At 37.9% G+C, this 21,746-nt stretch overlaps 1 protein-coding gene across 3 annotated transcripts in view; it reads left to right on the forward strand.

Annotated features, from left to right (window-relative positions):
• The window catches only part of Ccdc148 (coiled-coil domain containing 148), a 274,276-nt gene that overhangs the window by 64,328 nt on the left and 188,202 nt on the right, over nt 1-21,746 (forward strand). For 2 of the 3 annotated variants that reach the window (XM_048345423.1, XM_048345424.1), the window contains exon 3: nt 21,368-21,430. The exons of the other annotated variant lie outside the window; for it this stretch is intronic. In XM_048345423.1, coding sequence (XP_048201380.1) covers nt 21,379-21,430 — 52 coding nt within the window. In that variant the 5' untranslated portion in view covers nt 21,368-21,378. The remainder of the gene's footprint in view (nt 1-21,367; nt 21,431-21,746) is intronic. 3 annotated transcript variants of the gene reach the window in all.

Genomic DNA, 21,746 nt, shown 5'->3' on the forward strand with positions numbered 1-21,746 from the left:
ACAAATCAGAAATTGCAGACTTAAGGCAGCTAATTGCAGACTTAAGGCATTGTCCCTGGCACCAGAGTAGTGATACGTTATGCAAGGGAGAGACTGTGTTGGAAGTTTTGCCTCCTGTACAAACTCCTATTAACTGGGGTCACTTAGACACATGGTATGTGAAGGGTGGAGGCACATTGCTTCCAGAAGCTCCCTAGACACCCCTCATCCAGCTGCCAGGCTTGATCTCTAGGTAGGCTGCTAGAATTTGCCCACTTCCTTCTGGACATCTCAGGAACCTCAACCCCTTGCTGGGGACCTTGGCAGAAGCCTGTACCTAAATAGAAAGCTAGCTACACTCTTTGAAAGTTCAGTGTACAGAGGATTACTGAGATCCGCACCTGGACTGGTTTATTATTACAGAAAAGAGGAGTCTATGCCTAGAACCCTCATCTCAGGACCCTAAAGAGTCAAGTACATTTCTTATCCAACTTGTTAACTCCTCCCTCATTTTCCCCCGCCTTCGACCCTCCCCATTTCCATCCCTTTCATGAGTTGTACAGTTGGTTTACACCATATAGTTTTGTAAGTGTTGCATTCTTTTGTCTTTTTATCCTTTGTCTCTCCATTTTGATATTCCCCTTCCCTCCCTAGTTCCAATACACATATATACAATATCCAGGGTACCAAAATCAGTTACAGTGACATCAAGGGTAAAACCATGGGAAAGGAAGACAAAAGAAAAAGGAAATAATTTCACATGCTATGTGGAAAATAACAACAATAATAAACCACTTGCTCCCATAACTTGGAGTTCATTTCACTTAGCATCATTTTATGTGTTCATACGGACTATTGAGCTATTGTGAAATTCTCCTGGGATTATCCTAGACATGTGCTATGTACTAATTATTCTCAATGAGGGAATCCATAGAATCTGTTTCTTTGGGTCTGGCTCACTTCACTTAGTATGATTTTTTCCAAGTCTTTCCATTTCCTTATGAATGAGGCAATGTCATTCTTTCTGAGAGATCAAGGCATAAAATTCCATGGGGAATATGTACCACATTTTCCTGATCCACTCATCTACGGAGGGGCATTTGGGTTGGTTCCATATTTTAGCAATGACAAATTGTGTTGCGTTGAACATTGTTGTGCTGGTGGTTTTAGTGTGTTCTTGTTTGTGATCTTTTGGGTAGATGCCCAAGAGTGGGGCTGCGGGGTCGTAGGGGAACTCTATGTTTAGCCTTTTGAGGAACCTCCACACCACTTTCCAGAGTGATTGAACAAGTTTACATTCCCAACAACAATGTAGTAGGGTCCCCTTTTGGCCACATCCCCTCCAGCATTTGTTAATATTAGTTTTCCTGTAATGGACATTCTTACTGGGATGTGGTGGAATTTCAATGTTGTTCTGATTTGCATTTCTTTTATGGCCAGTCATGTAGAGCACTTCTTCATGTGTCTCTTAGCCATTGTCATTTCCAATTCAGAGAAGTCTCTTTTTAGGTCTTTAACCCATTTGTTGAGGGACCAGTTGGTTCTTTGAGGTTTTGTTTTGGAGGAATTTAATTTTTTGAATTCTACATATATTTTAATTATAAGGCCTTTGTAATTCTGGGCCTTTGTTAAGGAAGTTCATCCTGTACCAAGGAGGCCAAGTGTTTCTCCTTCTCCTTCTTGTAGTGTTTTCAGGGCATCTGATTTCACCTTGAGGTCTTTGATCCATTTGGAATTGATTTTTGGGCAGGGTGATATAAGGTTCTGGTTTTAGTATGTTGCAGGTGTTGAACCAGTTTTCTCAGCACCATTCGTTGAAGAAGCTGTCTTTTTTCCATCCTATTTTTTTAACTCCTTTATTAAATGAGGGAGGAGGTAACAAACAGTACAAGAAATGTATCCAATGCCTAATGTATGAACCTGTAACCTCTCTGTACATCAGTTTGACAATAGAAATTTTAAAAAAATAAACTCCTTTATCAAAGATTAAGTAGCCATAGTCTGCAGGGTCATTTTGGGGTCTTCAATTCTATTCTGTTCTTCCTCGGGCCTGTTCTTGGGCCCATACCAAGTTGTTTTTGTTACTATAGTTTTGTAATACAGCCTGAAGTTTGGTATTGTAATTCCTCCAGCACTGTTCTTTCTACTTAGAATTGTTTTTGCTCTTCAAGGTATTTTGTTGTTCCATATGAATTTTTGGATTGCTTCCTCTATTTCATTAAAGAATGGTATTGGGTTATTGATGGGTATTGCATTGAATTTGTAGATAGCCTTTGGCAAAATTGTCATGATAGTGCTGTTTTGATTTCATTCATTCATTCATTCATTCATTCATATGCATGATCTCACTGTTTAATGCAGACTGGCCCAGAGCTCATTATGTAGCCCAGTCTATTCTCCAACACTGGACCCTCCTATCTCAGCCTCCCAAGTGCTGGAATTATCAGCCAATGTGTACTATAATGGTTGGCTGATTTCAATTATGCTTTAAGTAAGTCTCTTTTGTTTGTCTTTCATGATTTATTCTTTAGCAGTATCTTTTTTAAAGTTCCCATTATAAGAATCTCCCAATATTTACTTTTTCCAATCCTCTATTATTACGCATTTAAAAAATTTTAAATTTACGCAGTTTTTTCCTCCAAGTAAATAATTTTCCTGTAAGCATCCTTGTAAATGCATCATTTTGTGGTCATCATTCACCACCTCTGGAATTGTCACTGGTTCAAATGATAGGAATAAATGTAAAGAGTTTTGCTATATTGCCAAACGTCTTCCTATTTCATTTGTCTAATACTCACCAACAACATGATAGAGGTAATACCTCCTAATTCATATTTGTTTTTAGATCTTTCCTAACATGATTAGAGCTATTGCAGTTATTATTTTAAATTTTATGTCATTGATGGCAACTAATCAATGATAATTAAATTACCATATTATATGTTAATATTTCATATTATTGACCATTATATTTTAAACTAAAGGTAGTGTGTGTGTGTGTGTGTGTGTGTGTGTGTGTGTGTGTGTGTATACTCATGTGCCATTCCTGGGGCTTTAACACAGTGCCTGGATGCTGTCCCTGAACTTTTTTGCCCAAGACTAGTGCTCTAACACTAGAGTGGAGCCACAGCTCCACTTTCTACTTGTTGGTGGTTAATTGGAGATGAATTTCATGGACTTTCATGCCTGGGCTGGTTTCGAGCCACAAGTCTCAGATCTCAGCCTCCTAAGTAGCTAGAATTATAGGCATGAGCCACTGGCACCAAGCTCTGAACCAAAGTACTGTGATGGAACTTTTAAAGTCAAACGGAAAATCCTGTGTAGCTACATTCTTACTGCTTGTCCCTGAGTTATATGATACTTTGCCCCCATCTCCCCTTACTTTTGACTTCTCAGGCAAAAAAGGAGAAGTCTTTCTTTTTTCTTTCTTTCAATGAGCAAATCTTTCCTGGCTTTCATACATTACTCAGAGTTTCCGTAAGAGGTCTTTGATATCATTGTTCAGATGATTCAATATAGGTTCTTTTGCTAGAAAATCACAAAATAAAAGATGGTGAAGAATTGTCTTCTTTTCTCCCGGCTGATGGGTGGGTTGGAACTTCCATGGAAGCAAGTTGAGCCTGACATCCTGTTACTAAAGCTTTCCCTTAAACACTTCTTAGGTCTTCTTCCTTCTCCAGAAGGAACAGCTTATCTTGAGTTAGCCAGCTTTTCTTGCTGGAAATCCTACCCAAATCACCTTCTGACAATATATATTTCTTTTTCCTCCTCATTTTCCCCTTCCTGCCCCCCCCACCAGTTACGTAGTTCAATTTTTCACTTCCTGCACATTAAATACAATTGCTGTGTTTGCTCACCATCCCTCCACTCCTGTGTCCTCTTTGCCCCATCCCCCAAGAATAAAACCTACTTTCATTTCCTGGTATTTGTTTTGCTAAATACTACTTTAGTGGTTCAGAGAAGTTACACCTTTTGATTCCTCTTCTAAGTATATTTATTCTAATTGACACATTGTGGTTATGCATATTTATATGGCACTGGGGCATTTCACTATATGTACACAATCAATAATGATCAGTCCAGTGCAACTGGCATATCACTTAACTCAGATTATTTTTTGATACCTCAAAATTATCTACTTTAACTCCTCTATCCTAAAATGTTACTGTGCAGTGCATCTAAACTATAAGTTTGCCTTTATGAAGGAAGAATACTGTCTTTTAAAAAATCTATACTTGGAATTGGAAAGTAGAAATAGAAAGTTATTAGATACAGGGGAAAAGCTGGGAGAAAATGAGGGAGGGAGTGACACCATTCAATAAAAAAATGTGCTCATTACTTGACTTATGTAACTGTAACCCCTTTGAATAGCACCTTTACAATAAAATTAAAAGAAAATAAAGTTATTAGGTGTTCCCCTCCCTTCCTTGTCTTCTCTCTGATTTGCTTCTTTTCATTCTCCCCCACCCTCCTGCCACACACTTTTTCTTTCCTTTTTTTTTTTTTTGGCCAGTCCTACCGCGTGGACTCAGGGCCTGAGCACTCAAGGCTAGCGTTCTACCCCTCAAGCCACAGCGCCACTTTTGGCTTTTTCTGTGTCTGTGGTTCTGAGGAATTAAGTTCTGCACTCTACCAGTAGGCCAAACTCCCTGCCTCACATTTTCTTTTCAACAAGCAATTTTTTTTATTGTTGTAAAGGTGATCTACAGAGGGGTGACAGTTACATAAGTAAGGTAATGAATACATTTCTTTTTGAACAGTGTTACTCTTTCCCTCATTTTCTCTTGCTTCCTTCCCCAACCCCACTTTTTTTTTTATATCAGTACCAGAGCTTGGACTCTGGACCATATGCTTTTGCCTGACCTTTTCCATACAAGGCTGATACTCTACCACTTGAACCATTCCTTCACGTCCAGCTCTTCACCAGTTAATTGGAAATAATCTATCAAATTTGTCTTCCCAGGCTGTCTTTGAACCACAATCCTGAGATCTCAGTCTCTAAAGTAACTAGGTCACCTGGTTCTTTCTTCATTCTTTCTTCCCTTCCCCATAAGCATTATCTTAACTCTTTAATGTTTAATTTTTCACTTCCTAGACTGGCTATATTTTCAAACTCAATTAGCAATAATAGAAAATAAATTAACATTATTTCATTCATTTAAACTGGATTGGTGGTGGCCATGTTGTATGCATTGTAGCTTAACAGTTTTATAGTCTTTGTTGTAGATTGCTATTTTTCTTTAACAATTACGAAAGCTTTTGGGTAACATTTCAGAAGAAAATTGCTACTGTAAAATTGATCCTTTATGGGAAAATATTTATTTTGGACTGTTGTAAACCCACCAATATATTCTTCTGTGTTACTTCTTTTGTGTGTAAACCCACCAGTATATTCTTCTGTGTTACTTCTTTTGTGTGTAAACCCACCAATATATTCTTCTGTGTTACTTCTTCTGTGTGTCTGATGTATGTGTGTGTGTGTGTGTGTGTGTGTGTGTGTGTGTGCGTATTTTATTTATTTATTTTCCAGTCTTGGTGCTTGCCCTGTCCCTGATCTGATCTTTTGCTCAAGGCTAGCACTCTACCACTTGAGCCACAGTACCACTTCTGCCTTTTTCTGTTTATGTGGTACTGAGGAATGGAACCCACAGCTTCATGCATACTAGGTACGCACTGAACCATTGAGCCACATTTCTAGCCCTCCCCCTCCCACCCCGGCCTGATACTTTTTAACAGTGTGATTAACTTTTGAGTATGTTTTATTTCCATTTTCAGAACTACCTACACATTTTTTTTTTTTGGCCAGTCCTGGGCCTTGGACTCAGGGCCTGAGCACTGTCCCTGGCTTCTTCCCGCTCAAGGCTAGCACTCTGCCACTTGAGCCACAGCGCCGCTTCTGGCCGTTTTCTGTATATGTGGTGCTGGGGAATCGAACCTAGGGCCTCATGCATCCGAGGCAGGCACTCTTGCCACTAGGCTATATCCCCAGCCCTACACATTTTTTTTTAACCTACTCCCTTTCAGATCTGTTGAAACTGCAAAGGAAACTATAGGCATTTTTTTAATGTTAAGCTATTAGAGTTTTAAGATGGAATATTTTGCTTGTTCTTCTTTCCTGCTGCTATTGAAGAGCATTGAGGGTAATGTTTTATCTCAGATCTATATTGATGGGTATTTTTTTCTAGAACATTTTTATGCTACTTTATATGTAATTGTATAAAAATCTTCTGAATGCCTCTGTTATACCAATGTATAGCAGTTGAGAATTTTGTTTGGCTGAAAATTATGACACCTGAGCACAGAAGCTTAGAGATTAAATTTTTTCATAACAGAATGCATAGAATTCATAAGAGCAGATCAAGAGATCCTTGATGGTGTTCCAGACTCAACTCAGATTTCTTTTCTGTGATTGTTATTCTATTAGTGCATGCTATTAGACAGCATCCTGAAGTCCAGTTTCATAGCCCTATTTCAGGAAGGAGGAAGTCAGAGAAGAAGGGACAGTGCCTATATAATAAGGATGATTTGCCAGCCACTGGTGACATATGCCTGTAATCTTGGTTACTCAGGAGGCTGAGATCTGAGGATCCAGGTTAGAAGCCAGCCTAGGCAGGAAATCTGTGACATATTACCTCCAATTAATGACCAAAAATGCAGAAGTGGAGCTGTGTCTTAAGTTCTAGGGCACCAGACTAAGCCAGAGTACAAAGCCTTGAGTTCAATACCCTCTACTGGCGGGAGGAGGAGGAAGAGGAGGAGGAGGAGGAGGAGGAGGAGGAGGAGGAGGAGGAGGAGGAGGAGGAGGAGGAGGAGGAGGAGGAGGAGGAGGAGGAGGAGGAGGAGGAGGAGGAGGAGGAGGAGGAGGAGGAGGAGGAGGAGGAGGAGGAGGAGGAGGAGGAGGAGGAGGAGGAGGAGGAGGAGGAGGAGGAGGAGGAGGAGGAGGAGGAGGAGGAGGAGGAGGAGGAGGAGGAGGAGGAGGAGGAGGAGGAGGAGGAGGAGGAGGAGGAGGAGGAGGAGGAGGAGGAGGAGGAGGAGGATCTTCTTTTTATTTTCTGAGCAGATCTCATGCTATGTTTCATTGGTTAGAACTCTATCTCATGGTCACTTAGAACCCCAGGACTATTGAAGGAATGAAAAACTTTGCCTTGAACAAAACTAGAAATCTTTTGGGGAAGAAACAGAAGGAGAATAGATGCCAGCACCTTGCTGTGTTTGTCAGTTTGAAATTTCAGATGATAAATTTCTCTGCAATAAAAGCAAAAAGCACATCTTTCCATGTAATGGTTGAACTCTGTATCTGTAACCTTACTTGTGGCTGTGGCTTTTGCAGTTTTCTTTTAATGAACAAGCTTGTAATCAAGAAAAAGAGCACTGAATGCATTTATAACAACTAATCACATGCAAAAGTGCAGGGTTTTAAAACATTTTGTTAAAGAAGGTGTCAGGAAAAAATTACCTCACAAGGCACAACCCATCTGTATGAAAAATATATAACAATATTTCAAATTAAAGGTAAAGCTAACAGTACTTTGGGCTGGCCATCACAGGCTACTGCAACTTAGCAGGGTCAAGTTGTCCAGGAATTGGCTTGAGTTAGTAGGTTGAGAAATGCCTGTGACTGGTGCCTGGAATCTTACCAGCAAAACCCAAGAGACAGTCATTTATAAATGAATGCCATTTAACTCTACAATAGAGCATGTTATTTAATGATAAACATTGTTGTAGTAGTGTTTATGACTCTTAATTATATAAATAGATACTTTGTAAAAATGCAAAGATTTCATTTTGGGTGGAGCTAAGTCCTTTTTGATATAAACCTCCAGTTGCAGCATCTGTCTTAGTTTGGAATGGGGTGTGTGTGTGTGTGTGTGTGTGTGTGTGTGTGTGTGTGTTACCTTGAATTATATTGTGTACCTACATATTTATGTAATGATATCACATGATATGTATCTTGGTGCACTTTGCTTTCTTCACTCAGTACTCTATATTGAAGATGAGGTTAGATCATCTATTTACTTCTATGTGCACACAATCCCTTATTTCAACCAAAGCCCTGGGAAGAATAAAAGACACTGGATATCCTTAGATTACCAATAAATGAAGACGTTGCCCAGCATTCTTCCTGCGGGGCCATGTGCTTTGACTGGCAGCCGAGTAGCTGGTAAGGACCCACTGACAACTCTAGTTCCCATGAACTAATAATAGTCAACATCAAAACTTGGGGTATATTTTCCTTCCTCACTTCATGTTCAGTCTTAGTGTTTTTTTGTTGTTTTGTTCTTATTGTGCATTTTTATTTGGTGATTTATTTATTTATTTAATTTTGGCTAGGCTGGTGCTGCTCTAATCACTGAATCATGACTCCAACCCTATTTTCTGCTGGTAATTTTGAGACAGTCTTAATTCTTATGTAGGTGGAGGCTAGGGTGCCAATGCAACTGTGTTATGCTTCCTGGTAGTAAGGATAACAGGCATGTGCCACCATACAATTCTTTATGGAGGAGGGGTCTTGTGAACTTTTCTGCATGGATGGCCTTGGACTGTGATCCCAATAATCCTTGCCTCCCAAGTAGTTAGGATTACAAGCATGAACTACTACTGGCATCTGGTCAATATGGAATTCTTTTTTCTATGGTCTGGTCCTGGAGCTTGAACTCAGGGCCTGTGTGCCATCTGAGTTTCTTTTGCTCAAGGCTAATCCTCTGCCACTTGAGCAACAGCACCACACCTGGCTTTTCATCAAGGCTAGTGCTCTACCATTTGAGCCACACTGCTACTTCTGTTTTTTGTTTTTTTTCTTCTTCTTCTTCTGTGATTAATTGGAGGTAAGTCTCATGGACTTCCTGCTCAGGATGGCTTTGAACTGCTATCCTCAGATCTCAGCCTCCTGAGTAGCTAGAATTACAGGCAGGAGCCACCAGTACCCTGCTTATAAAGTTTTTGATTTTTATTTTTGTCTTTTCTTTTTGGATACTGGAGACGTTGCATTTGCTGAGCAAGGACTTTACCACTGAGCTGCATCCAAGCCCCCTATGGCTAATTCTTTTTTTTTTTTCTTTTATTGTCAAACTGATGTACAGAGAGGTTACAGTTTCATACGTTAGGCACTGGATACATTTCTTGTATTGTTTGTTACCTCCTCCCTCATTCCCCCCTCCCCTTCCCCCTCCTCCTCTCCCCCCATGAGTTGTTCAGTTGCTTTACACCAAACAGTTTTGCAAGTATTGCTTTGGAGTCATTTATATTTTTATCCTTTGTCTCTCGATTTTGATATTTTCTTTCACTTCCCTAGTTCTAATACCAGTATATACAGTTTCCAATGTACTCAGATAAGATACAGTGATAGTGCAGGTACAATCATAGGAAGGGGATACAAGAGGATCATCAACAATAGAAGCTTACGGTTTCACATGGCATGTTGAAAGTAATTACAACAGTGACATAACAGTCATTTCCATAACATGGAGTTCATTTCACTTAGCATTACCTTATGCATCCATAGGGGCTTAGCTATTAGGCTCTTGTGATCCTCTGCTATGACTCTATGGCTAATTCTTAATAATAATTTTTATTTTACACAAGTAAGCCTAGATTTCAAACAGGGTAAGGGCACATAAAACTGTGTTTGCCTGTCATGCTACCATGATTTAGGAATGAGACTATGATGTAAAAAGCAATTAGTAAGGGCCTTTTCAGTAATGTGTATTGAAAGTCTCTCACACGCTCAATTCTATTCTAGATACTCTGGAGACATAATCATAACACCCTAAAGGTCTTGCATCCATCAACCTTACATACTAGCTACAATGATGAACAATGAGAAATTTAAAAACTATAGGACAGGCATGGTGGTACATGCCTGTCATCCTAGCTACATGGGAGGTGAAGATTGGGAGGATCAAAGTTTGAAGGTATCCTGAGCATAAGCTGTAATCCTATCTATGCAGAAGGAATGGGTAAGAAGATTTTGGTCTGAGGCTTCCCATGGGCAAAATCACATGACCCTATTTTAAAAATATAAAGTATAAAAGGGATGGAAATTAGACTCAAGTGGTACAGTGTCTGCCAAGCAAGTACCTGGAGTTCAAACCCAGTACCACCAAAATTATGTTTTGGTCAGCTGACTAGCTATCTAAATCATCTCTGCCATCTTTATTCCCCTTTGCCATGTAGCATAACATATTCATAGATTCTGAGGGTCAAGACTTATGTGGACATCTTTGGGACTCCATCAGTCTACCTTCCATAGCACTGTGTATCTATGGGTCTGCAAATGGTCGGAAAACTCAACACATTGAGTTTGCTTCCTATCATGGAGAGCAATGGGAAATTACTTGGTAAATAATAGATTTCTGTGCTATTTGTGTGTGTGTGTGTGTGTGTGTGTGTGTGTGAGAGAGAGAGAGAGAGAGAGAGAGAGAGAGCAAGAGAAAGAGACAGAGAGTGAGAGAGAGAGAATGTTGTGGGGCTTGAACTCTGGGCCTGGATGCTATCTGTGAGCTCTTCAGTTCAAGACTAGTACTCTACCACTTAAGCCACAGTGCCACTTCTGGTTTTCTGGTGATTAATTGGAGATAAGAGTATCAGGAGCTTTTTCCTGCCAGGGCTAGCTTTGAACTATGATCCTCAGATCTCAGCCTCCTAGGTAGCTAGGATTACAGGTGTAAGCCAATGACACTTAGCTTATATTTGGTTTTTTTGAGCATCACTCATTTGAACATTGTATAATGGAGGCTGGTGCTAAGAGAACAGATGAAAGCATATTGCAGGGTCTGGGAATGTGGCTAGCACTATAGTGCTTGCCTAGCATGCATGAAGCCAATTCCTTAGAACCACATAAACAGAATAAACAAAGTGGTGCTGTGGTTCAAGTGGTAGAGTGCTAACCTTAAGCAAAAAGAAGCCAAAGACAGTGCTCAGCCCCTGAGTTCAAGCCCCAGGACTGGCCAAAAAAAAAAAAAAAAAGCCAAAGCATATTGTAGAAATCATTTTAAAAGACTCATAGGGGTGAATTACATAGTACCCTTCTCTAATTAAATAGACTAAAAGTAAAGGGAATCAGGATTGAACTGTACATCAAGACTATGTAAAATGAGAAGGTAAATTCCAAACTGTGTTACAATGTTAAGAAATGTCCCAAATAGCAAGTCAAGTAAGGAGGAAAAACAGTGAGTCTTTCCAAAGGAGAGGGGTCATGGTCACTACTGTTTCTTTATGACCCCCAGATTGGAGGAAAATTAAGAAGTATATAGATTAGAGACTCACTATGCAGCTGGCCTCAAAGTTACCATGTAGCCCAGTCAGGCTCTGAATTCACTTTCCTTTGGTCTCATTTTTTTTTTTTTTAGTGCTGAGATTACAGATACTCAACACCATCACACACAAAGTTATATATTTTTCATAAATAGAACTGATTTTCCATAAATTGATTTTGCAAATCTTAGAATTCCTTCTAGCGACTTATAGTCAAAGATTCTAAGATTATCAATGCAAATGGTATAAATCCATATATACCTCCCCCAAATATCTAGACTCCCAGGTTGCTTACATACCTTTTCTCTTGGGCTATTAGAATTATTATTAATGACTATTAAAATACAGCTTAACCTAAAGTTGAGTTCCTCTGGGCCTTATGCCATCTAAAATATAGAAGAAGTACGGTCCTGAGCGGCTGTACTTTAGATCCCCCCACATACTTAGAATCCTAGAAACTCCAGAAACAGGCTCCCTCTAGTTTATTTGTCTTGGTTAACTCTTTTCTTTCTACTTAATTATAAATAGGCTAATATTTGGATCATTTTATTAGAAAGATTCCTATAGGCTATCTTTCTTGAGACATAAAAGTAGAGATATTGCCAGGTGCTGGTGGCTCATGCCTGTAATCCTAGTTACTCAGGAAGCTGACATCTGAGGATTGCAGTTCAAAGCCATCCCTGGCAGGAAAGTCCATGACACTTTTTTTTTTATACTTATTTATTGTCAAAGTGATGTACAGAAAGGTTACAGTTTCATACATTAGGCCTTGGGTACATTTCTAGTACTGTTTGTCAACCTCCTCCCTCATTCCTCCTCCCCCCCCTTCCCCTCTCCCCCCATGAGTTGTTCAGTTGCTTTATACCAAGTGGTTTTGCAAGTATTGCTTTTGGAGTCATTTATCTTTTTATCCTTTGTCTCTCAATTTTGATATTTTCTTTCACTTCCCTAGTTCTAATACCAGTATATACAGTATCCAGTGTACTTAGATGAGATACAGTGATATCGTGGGTACAACCACAGGAAGGGGATACAAAAGGATCATCAACAAAAGAAGCTATGGTTTCACATGGCATGTTGAAAGTAATTACAACAGTGATATAACAGTCGTTTCTATAACATGGAGTTCATTTCATTAGCATCATCTTATGTGTTCATAGGGGCATAGATATTAGGCTCTTGTGATCCTCTGCTGTGACTAGCCTAAACCTGTGCTAATTATTCCCTATGAGGGAAACCGTAGAGTCCTTGTTTCTTAAAAACCTCCCATGCTCCTGGATTGGGAGGATCAATATAGTCAAATGGCAATATTGCCAAAGGCCATCTACAAATTCAATGCAATACCCATTAATATCCCAACACCATTTTTTAATGAAATAGAGGAAGCAATCCTGAAATTCATATGGAACAATAAAAGACCCCGAATAGCAAAAACAATCCTAAGCAGAAAGAACAGTGCTGGAGGAATTACAATACCCAACTTCAAGCTGTATTATAAAGCTATAGTAATAAAAACAGCTTGGTATTGGCACAGGAACAGGCCTGAAGACCAGTGGAACAGAACTGAAGACCCAGAAATGAACCCTCAGAACTATGCCTACTTAAGCTTTGATAAAGGAGCTAAAAAAATAGGATGGAAGAAAAATAGCCTCTTTAACAAATAGTTATCGCAAAACTGGTTCAACACTTGCAACAAACTAAGACTAGATCCTTATATATCACCACACACCAAAATCAATTTCAAATGACATTGCCCCATTCGTAAGGAAATGTAAGAACATGACACTCTTATCTCCAATTAACCACCAGAAAACCAGAAGTGGCGCTGTGGCTCAAATGGTAGAGTGATAGCCTTGAGCTGAAGAGTTCAGGGAGAGTGACTAGGCCCTGGAGTTTCAAGGCTAATGAATGACAAAAAAAATTTTTTTTGAGATATTTACAAAAAAGTGGTATGGAATTTGCTTCATAAGCAAATGTATATGAATTATAAAAGAGCAAAGATTTTATGGATTTCTTTTGTTTGACTATGGGTTTTGTTATATAGTAAAAGAGCAGAAGTATTTTAGAAAAACTTCATATTCATTTTAAATTGATTATATACCATTTTGTAATCATTAAAGATATATGTGTATGAATATACAGGGACATAGAAATAAAATTATAAAGAAAAAAACCAGTAAATTATTACATCTATAGAAACTGTGTATAAAAAACTGTTTATCAGGAAACATATGGCCTAGATTTCTGGTGTCTGCAATACCCTGGGATCATTTCAGCCTGTAGGAGGATTCCCAGCCTGTAGGAGGAACAATGGACCACAAGCGGCAAGTTCGAATGTAACAAATGAGGAAATTCTTTCATCTAGAAGTGGGACAGACCTTCATGTTCATCAGAGAACACACAGGAGAGAAACCTTATGAATATAACAAATGTGGACAGACCTTGGCATGGATAATAGAATTCACACAGGTGAGAAACCTTGTAAACATAGAAAGTCTTTCAACCAAAACTCACTTTAGCAGGCATAAGAGAATTCACACATGTGAGAAATGTTAGGAATGTAATAGATGTGGAATGTCTTTCACCTGGAAGAAAACTCAGTTTGCATTGGAGAATCCAAACAGGATAAAAGCCTTGTGAATGTAAATCCTTTTTTTTAAAAAAGAACTCTTAAAACAGCCTCAGATTGTGTGGTGAGCAGCAACTAGAGTAGAGAGAGCTAACAAAGAATATTGCTCATAAAGTTTACTTGCACATATGAAAATACAATTAGGTTATTAATATGGAGAAGATAACATGACATCCTACATAATTTCATAGAAAAGTACATTCTGTGCATATTAGGTAACATAATGAAATCTACTGAATAATCAACAAAAAATATTGTCTCTAAGGTAAACATAATTGTCTGCCTACTGAAAAAATAGTCAATATGTTTAATGAAATTAGCAGCAAGATAAACTTAGAAATCAGACTACTCAGTAAATTTTTAATTTGTCATTGAAATCGGTTATTTTAGAGTATGTCTCTTTCAAAAGTGTTACATTTGATTTTAGATAATCAATCTCTTGTTTAATGTGTACTTAAAATAAAGGTAATCTCTTAATGTATGAAACTGTAACCTCTCTGTACATCAGTTTGATAATAAAAATTTTAAAAAAAATTAAAGAAATTAAAAAAAAAGGTAATCTTAATGGCAAAAATTGATAAAAAATAATGGCATTCACATGGAAATGGTCAGATCTTGAATGAATAATATTGAGTGAGACAAGCCTAAAGCACAGAGGACAAAGGCGCATGGTCTCCCTGATATGTGGTTGTTGGAGGGGGAGGGGAGAACAGTAGAGATCATGTCTGTAAAGCAACAAACTTCTTTTCAAATGGTATTTCTACATATTTTGGTCAGCGACTTTAGATCATCTCTCTAAAACCAAACAATTACTAAATAAACATAAAAAGGTCTCAATAGCTACAGACATATGATTATATAAGATGAGGCTAAGCAAAATGAACTCCAAGAGATGGAAACAGGAGGATTTTACTGTTATCAATGTTTAATGTACTAGGTGAGTTTCCTTTGATGTACCCCCTGTGGTCACTGTCTATGATTCTGGTACACTGGATATTGTATATATGCTTATCTAAACTGGGGAAGGGAAAGAAAAAATGAGGGAGGGTATAACAAATATGACAAGAAATGTACTCACTACCTTATTATGTAACTATACCCTCTCTGCACATCATCTTATCAATAAAATTTAATTTAAAAAAAGGAAATTATACTAAGTGAAGTGAGCCAGACCCAAAGAAACATGGACTCTATGGTCTCCCTTATTGGAAATAATTAGTACAGATTTAGGCAAGTCATAGCAGAGTATCACAAGGCCCAATAGTTATACCCTTATGAACAAATAAGATGATGCTAAATGAAATTAACTCCATGTTATGGAGACAATTGTTATATCACAGTTGTAAATACTTTCAATGTTCCATGTGTATCTGTAGCTTCTATTACTGATGATGTTCTTGTATCACCTTCCTGTGGTTGTACCTATACTATCTCTGTAATCTTATCTGAGTATATTGGAAACCATGTATACTGGTATTGGAACTAGGAAATTGAAAGGGAATACCAAAATTGAGAGACACAGGGTAAAAAAAAGACAACTACAAAAGCAATACTTGCAAAACTGTTTGGTGTAAGTGAACTGAACACCTCAGGGGGGGAAAGGGAAAGGGGGAGGGGGAGGGGGGGTATGAGGGACAAGGTAACAAACAGTACAAGAAATGTATCCAATGCCTAATGTATGAAACTGTAACCTCTCTGTACACCAGTTTGATAATAAAAATTTGAAAAAAAATAAAAAAGGAAAAAAAATAGTTTCATGAATTCTAGTTTCTTCTATAACTATACAAATATGGAAACCATAGTGAGTATGTATTGAAATTACTGTTGCCCCAGCTTCTTTTAAGATGTTTCTCTGCTTTTTGTAAAATAAGGAGAATTTAGAAATCATGCTGAAGCATGAAGAAGTCAAAACTAACTAATCTTATTCCCTAGAAATTTGTTCTCTTAGATATTTGGCAACCAGAATTAGAACTATTGCTTTCTTTTCAAGCTTTTTGTTATTCTTCTTAAAGCCCCTTTGTTCTTGCATATTTTACAAATACAAGTTCTACAAATTACTTTTACAATTTATTTCTGGACATATTCTGGTTTTATTCTTTGATGTGAGGTCTTTTTCTATTGTGTTTGAATCAATTATATTTACTCTGAAGCTTAGCAGTTGAGCTATTTCTTGTTAGTTCTGAAGGTTTCTCTTTTGGTTTCATTAGTTTTTTCAAGACAATAAATTTTATCTATGTGAAATAAAATACATAATGTTTCATGATGGAAGTAATATGCACCACTCTGCTTAGACTTTTAGAGAATTTTGAATGCTCAAAAACAGCATTGTTTTATCTATGTAATATTTGAACTAATATTGAAAATGTCATGAGATTTTTCATATTAGAAAGGTCAGACGTTGATGCTATATTAAATGGATACTTGTCATAGTTGTTCTTATACTGCTTAACCTGGTAGTATCTCCATCAACTTAGAAAACTCACCCTCTTGCAGAAATTGACCAGTTAGTGAGCTGAGTTAACAAGCTATATGCTTTCTAGTCTTAAGCCAAAGTACATTTTTCCCTTAGTGTAGTAAAATTTTTAATTACAGAACAGAAAACTACAAAGTTTATCTCTGTTATATTATCTCATTATGTAAATAATCTATTATTTTCCCCCCTCATCTTTTTCATCTCCCTATAGAGACTCATTAAGCTTATGTTTGTTTGCTTGTTTTAACAAAAGATGAAATTCTCTACCAAATCTGTAAAAATGAAATTTTATATTACAATTTTATCAACACTGTAGCCACTGAAAAGTTCTCATTACAGTATATTTTGAAGTGCTCCTACTGTGCCCTAAAAATCTCATGAAAATACATTATTTTAAAATATTTTCAGTAATATAATATATCTAAAAGACTCACCATTTTGATAATACTCAAACTGTTTCTAGAATGTCACATAATATGAATGTAGAATCATTTTCTAAAATTAGTGCTAATTTTTTTTTTTTCCAGTCCTGGGGCTTGAACTCAAGGCCTGGGCATTGTCCCTGAGTGTCCTTTGCTAAAGGCTAGCACTCTACCACTTGAGCCACAGCGCCACTTCCATATTTTTCTGTTTGTGTGGCACCGAGGAATGGAACCCAGGGCTTCATACATGCCAGGCAAGCACTCTTATCACTGAGCTACATTCCCAGCCTGTTAAATTATTTTTTTTTTTTTTTTTTTTTTTTGGCCAGTCCTGGGCCTTGGACTCAGGGCCTGAGCACTGTCCCTGGCTTCTTTTTGCTCAAGGCTAACACTCTGCCACTTGAGCCACAGCACCACTTCTGGCCATTTTCTGTATATGTGGTGCTGGGGAATCGAACCCAGGGCCTCATGTATATGAGGCAGGCACTTTTGCCACTAGGCCATATCCCCAGCCCCCAGCCTGTTAAATTATTTAACACGAAAAATTTTTGTCCAAGTAGCAGTTTCTCAGCTGAAAGCATTTAACCACAGGCTTCAGTAGTCAGTTTGCGTTTTTCCGCTGGCATAAAACTACAAAGGTCCTGATATGTGCACTTGTTTCAAAATCAGAAAGAATTGGTTTCAGTGCAGTTTCTTAGTCCCTTCTCTGATATGTATAAAGATCAATGTACTTCTGATTTTTTTTCATATTTTTAGAGCTGAGTTAAAGCACTAACCACAGTACAATTTTGCACAGATGTGTGGATATTCCTATTAAGTAGGATAAACTTCAGTTTAGTTTAGGCTAGGCACCATGTAATTTCAGTTCAGGCTGGCTTTGATTTTCATGATGATTTTTTTATGTCAACATTTGTGTATTATAATGAGGTGACTGTGTGTGTGTATGTGTGTGTGCGTGTGTGTGTGTGTTGTTACTAACTTGAACTAAGGGCTTTGCCCTCTGGCTTAGCTTTTTCTTTTTCTCTTGTTTTTTTATTTCATTTTGATAAACATCATTTTATGTGATGTTATGAGGCTTGGCTTTTACACTCAAGATTGGTATTCTTCCACTGGAGGTACATCTCCTCTTCTGGCTTTTTGCTGGTTATCTGGAGATAAGTGTTTCATGGACTTTTCTGCCTGCGCTGGTTATGATCCTCATATGATCCTCATATCTTAGCCTCCGAGTAGCTAGGATAATAGGTACAATCCTATACAGCTGTATAATTACAGTTGTAATCCTGTAATGTGTTATAACTATAGGTATAATAGATTTTGAACCTGAAGTATCAGTGCTTATCACTATGGTATCTGGTCCTAGTAATTTTTCTGAACCATCTCAAATGCTCAAAGAAGAAGGTGGACTCGGGAAGTTATTTACAAACTTTAAAATTCCAAATCTGTGTATCTACTAAGTTCTCTGACATAGAAATACTACAATTCAGTACTACTTCTGTTTAGTAGTTCCTTACTTTTAGAATTCTTGAAAAGCAAGAGTATTTATTCATGATCCACATCAAAAGACACAGTATATAGGTCCAGATATGTTTTCACTTGGTCTCTTTTATAGTTGGAACTAAAATAAGTTTCATCTTCATAAACACAGATTCATTTTTGATTTCTAGAGTGCATTTTGAAATTCAGAATCCATTAGATTTTATTTATAGAATGTTTTAGATTTCCAAAGTACTCTAGAGATAGTGCAAAATATTGGTGAGTTGTGGTTTCCTCTGTGATTTTTTTTCTATAATAAAGGTGATAAATTACAGAATTAGTCCAAGGTAGCTGAAAGGGAATCTACAAAACCCCATTTTGTTTCAGAGCCAGAATCTCTTCAATCTCATCACTAAGAAAAATGAGTCTAAATCCAAAGGGTCTCAGCTATCCATTAAGGAAAGACTAACCTAATCACTTAGAGAATGAGTGATATGTCCTGCTGGGTGGAGATGACAGACTTGCACAATTAAACCATAGGTAGAAGAGTAGAATGAAAACAACAGAATTGGTACTATAGGCCACAGCTAGCATACCAGCTTCAACTTGTTTGTTCATAGTCTTGCTTTATGCGTTGGCTTATATATTACAAAAAGAAAACGATGAATTCTGTTATCTTTGTTGTAGAATCTTCAGCTTTCTTTCTTTCTTTCTTTCTTTTTTTTTTTTTTACATTTCTTGCAATATTGCTTCTTGTCACTTTTCTTAGCTTAATGGATAGCCTCACAGGGCATTTAAGCTTGCCACTTTTGTAGTAGGCTATAGTATTAAAGTAGATGGAAAGAGCTGGGTACCAGTGGCTTACTCCTGTAATCCTAGTTACTCATCAGGTTGAGTTCTGAGGATCGCAGCTCAAAGTCAGCTAAGGCAGAAAAGGCAGAAAAGTCCATGAGACTCTCATCTGTGACTCAACTGGTAGAGTATCAGACTTGAGCAAAAAAATAGCTGAAGGACAGTACTCAGGCACTGAACTCAAGCTCCTGTATTGGCACCTAAAAAAGTAGATGAAAACAAATAAAATAGTTAAGGTAGGGAGATAGGCTACAATATGGACTTAGAAGTTGACATTCTTCTGAGTAGCCAGAGGGCAACATTATTATTAATTATTATTATTATTATTACTTTATTTAAGACAGGTCCAGAATGGTTTTGAGCTCATAGTTCTCCTGCTTTAGGCCTCCTGAGGAGTTGGCCACACCTTATTTATTTCCTCAAAGAGAATTTATTGACTATGCTGTGTGGATACTCAGGGATATAATCAGAAAGAGGAATACAACAGAGTACAAGTTAGCAGACATCAATCAGTAAAAATGCAGATGTAAAGACATACTAGTGATCACAGCAAAGAAAAGTATAAGAGACAAACATGCAGTCCTCTTGTTTACATGGAGAGGTCTAGTTAGGTATCTCTGAGGATGTGATAGTTTAATCAAGATGAAGGATGAACAGAAACCAACTAGATAAATGCTGGCAGGAAGTGTCTTAGTATAGAGGAAACAGCCAGTGGGAAAGCCTTGATTGAACATGATATGGAGTAATAAAGAGAAATAGAAAGTATGTTGGACTATGTGAAAAAGATGAGGGTGGAGAGATGATGAAAGTGAAGCATACTAAACTATATAGGACATCAGAAAGAGTTGGGGTACTATTTAAAAAGTGGAGTGGAAAACCCCTGAAGGGATCCAAGCAAGACTTTTAAGAGGTTACCTGAGTAGAGGATGGGCCGTGCGGGCACCAAGTGGAGCTGCTGCTATAATGCAAGCATAAGTGGCATGACTCCTTTAAATGCAATAGAAATGGAAGACTGAATGTTCACCTTGGAAGAAGAATATTAATGGATAAGATGTTGGTATGAGTAGAAATCAGCCTCTAGGGAGGATCATCAATCATTTTAAAGCCTTGAAATGAGACTTTTGTGACCAAGGACCTATGGAAATTATACACTGGAGTTTATGCCCAAATAAGTTGGAAAATAACATAATTTATTGTTTTTTAAAAAACGGATTTATTGTCAAAGTGATGTACAGAGGGGTTACAGTTTCATATGTAAGGCAGTGTGTACATTTCTTAGCAACCTTGTTACCTCCTCCCTCATTTTTCTCCCCCCTGCCCCTCTCCCCAATTCCCTACCCTGCCCGAGTTGTACAGTTGGTTTACAGTATACAGTTTTTTTAAGTATTGCTGCTGCATTGAGTAGCCTTTTTCCCTTTGTCTCTCCATTTTGATGGTCCCCTCCCCTTCCCTACTTCCGGTAACATAATCTATTGTTTATTGACACTGTTTGCAAAAGTCATGGACCTTTGCCAGTTTATCTTCTATTTAAGATGGTTTAAGTTATTGCAAAGGCCACTGAATATGGCTAGTTTATCCTAGTGGATACTGTTAAGTAGCCACTGGGCTAATGTAATGGAGGCACAAGAAGGTGGCTTAGTTGAGTGCTACTTCAGGTTGGGTTGAGGAAGAAAATACCAAGGTAGATTTTGGGTTGGGGTGTGTGTGTAGGGTGATGCAAGGTATTTACAGGAAACCAAACCACTGAAGAGAAAGCAGAATTAAGCTGAGGAAAAGTCCACTTCAGTTCAGGTCCACCAATGTCCAGGTAGGAAGCTCTGGAGCAACTTTTTACCATCAGTGTCTCACCTTGAGCCTGGACTGTTTTGTCATCCACCTTACTGAGTCACTTGGCATTGGCTGTCCCTGGAAGTATGTACCTTTGCAGCTGAGTCCAGCCTGGAAGAAGTGACAAGCTCAAGGTCATCTGTAAACTGCACTACCACAGCCAGGGTGAGGGATCTGGCTGGTGTATCACAAGCGAAAAGCAGACACACCATTCTAAACACCCAGTGTTGATGAATGGGCACAATTCAATGAAGGAGGATTAAAAGCAAACAGATAGGAAGAAATGGCCCACGGTGAGAATGGCACAGAGGCATATACTAATAGAGTGAGGCTTCCAGAGGCTCAGAGGAGCAGATAGTAATAAAATAAAGAGTAGTGCCTCACTTTGAAAATATTACAATTAACTTTAAAAACCATTTAAAAGTTGAATAAAATTTATATTCTCTTGTTCTTTGACAGATACAGAAAACATGAATAAGAGAAACTGTCCATTTATGACAACTCAGAAAACTACTAGCTCAGGTACTTATTTTTTCCAATTCCAACTCTGTTTTGTGATTTATAGGAGAGTGTGCAGTAATAATATAAAGTTGAGATAATGTAAAGTTGAAACCTTCATTTCTAACTTTAAATAAAAAAGCACACTTTCTGTTTCCATTGACTTATTGACTAGTTCTCTTACAATGTATTTGTTTTAATCAACAATAGCCAGGACAGCTTTGTCTTCTACATTTGCCTTTACTGCATTCTGAACCTCTTAAAACCATTCAGAACCTGCTTATAGTCATATAATTCCATTTGAGCCACTTCTTCACTTCCATATAACCTATGACTTCTT

Source organism: Perognathus longimembris, chromosome 4, assembly GCF_023159225.1.
Source record: "Perognathus longimembris pacificus isolate PPM17 chromosome 4, ASM2315922v1, whole genome shotgun sequence".
Lineage (NCBI taxonomy): Eukaryota > Metazoa > Chordata > Mammalia > Rodentia > Heteromyidae > Perognathus > Perognathus longimembris.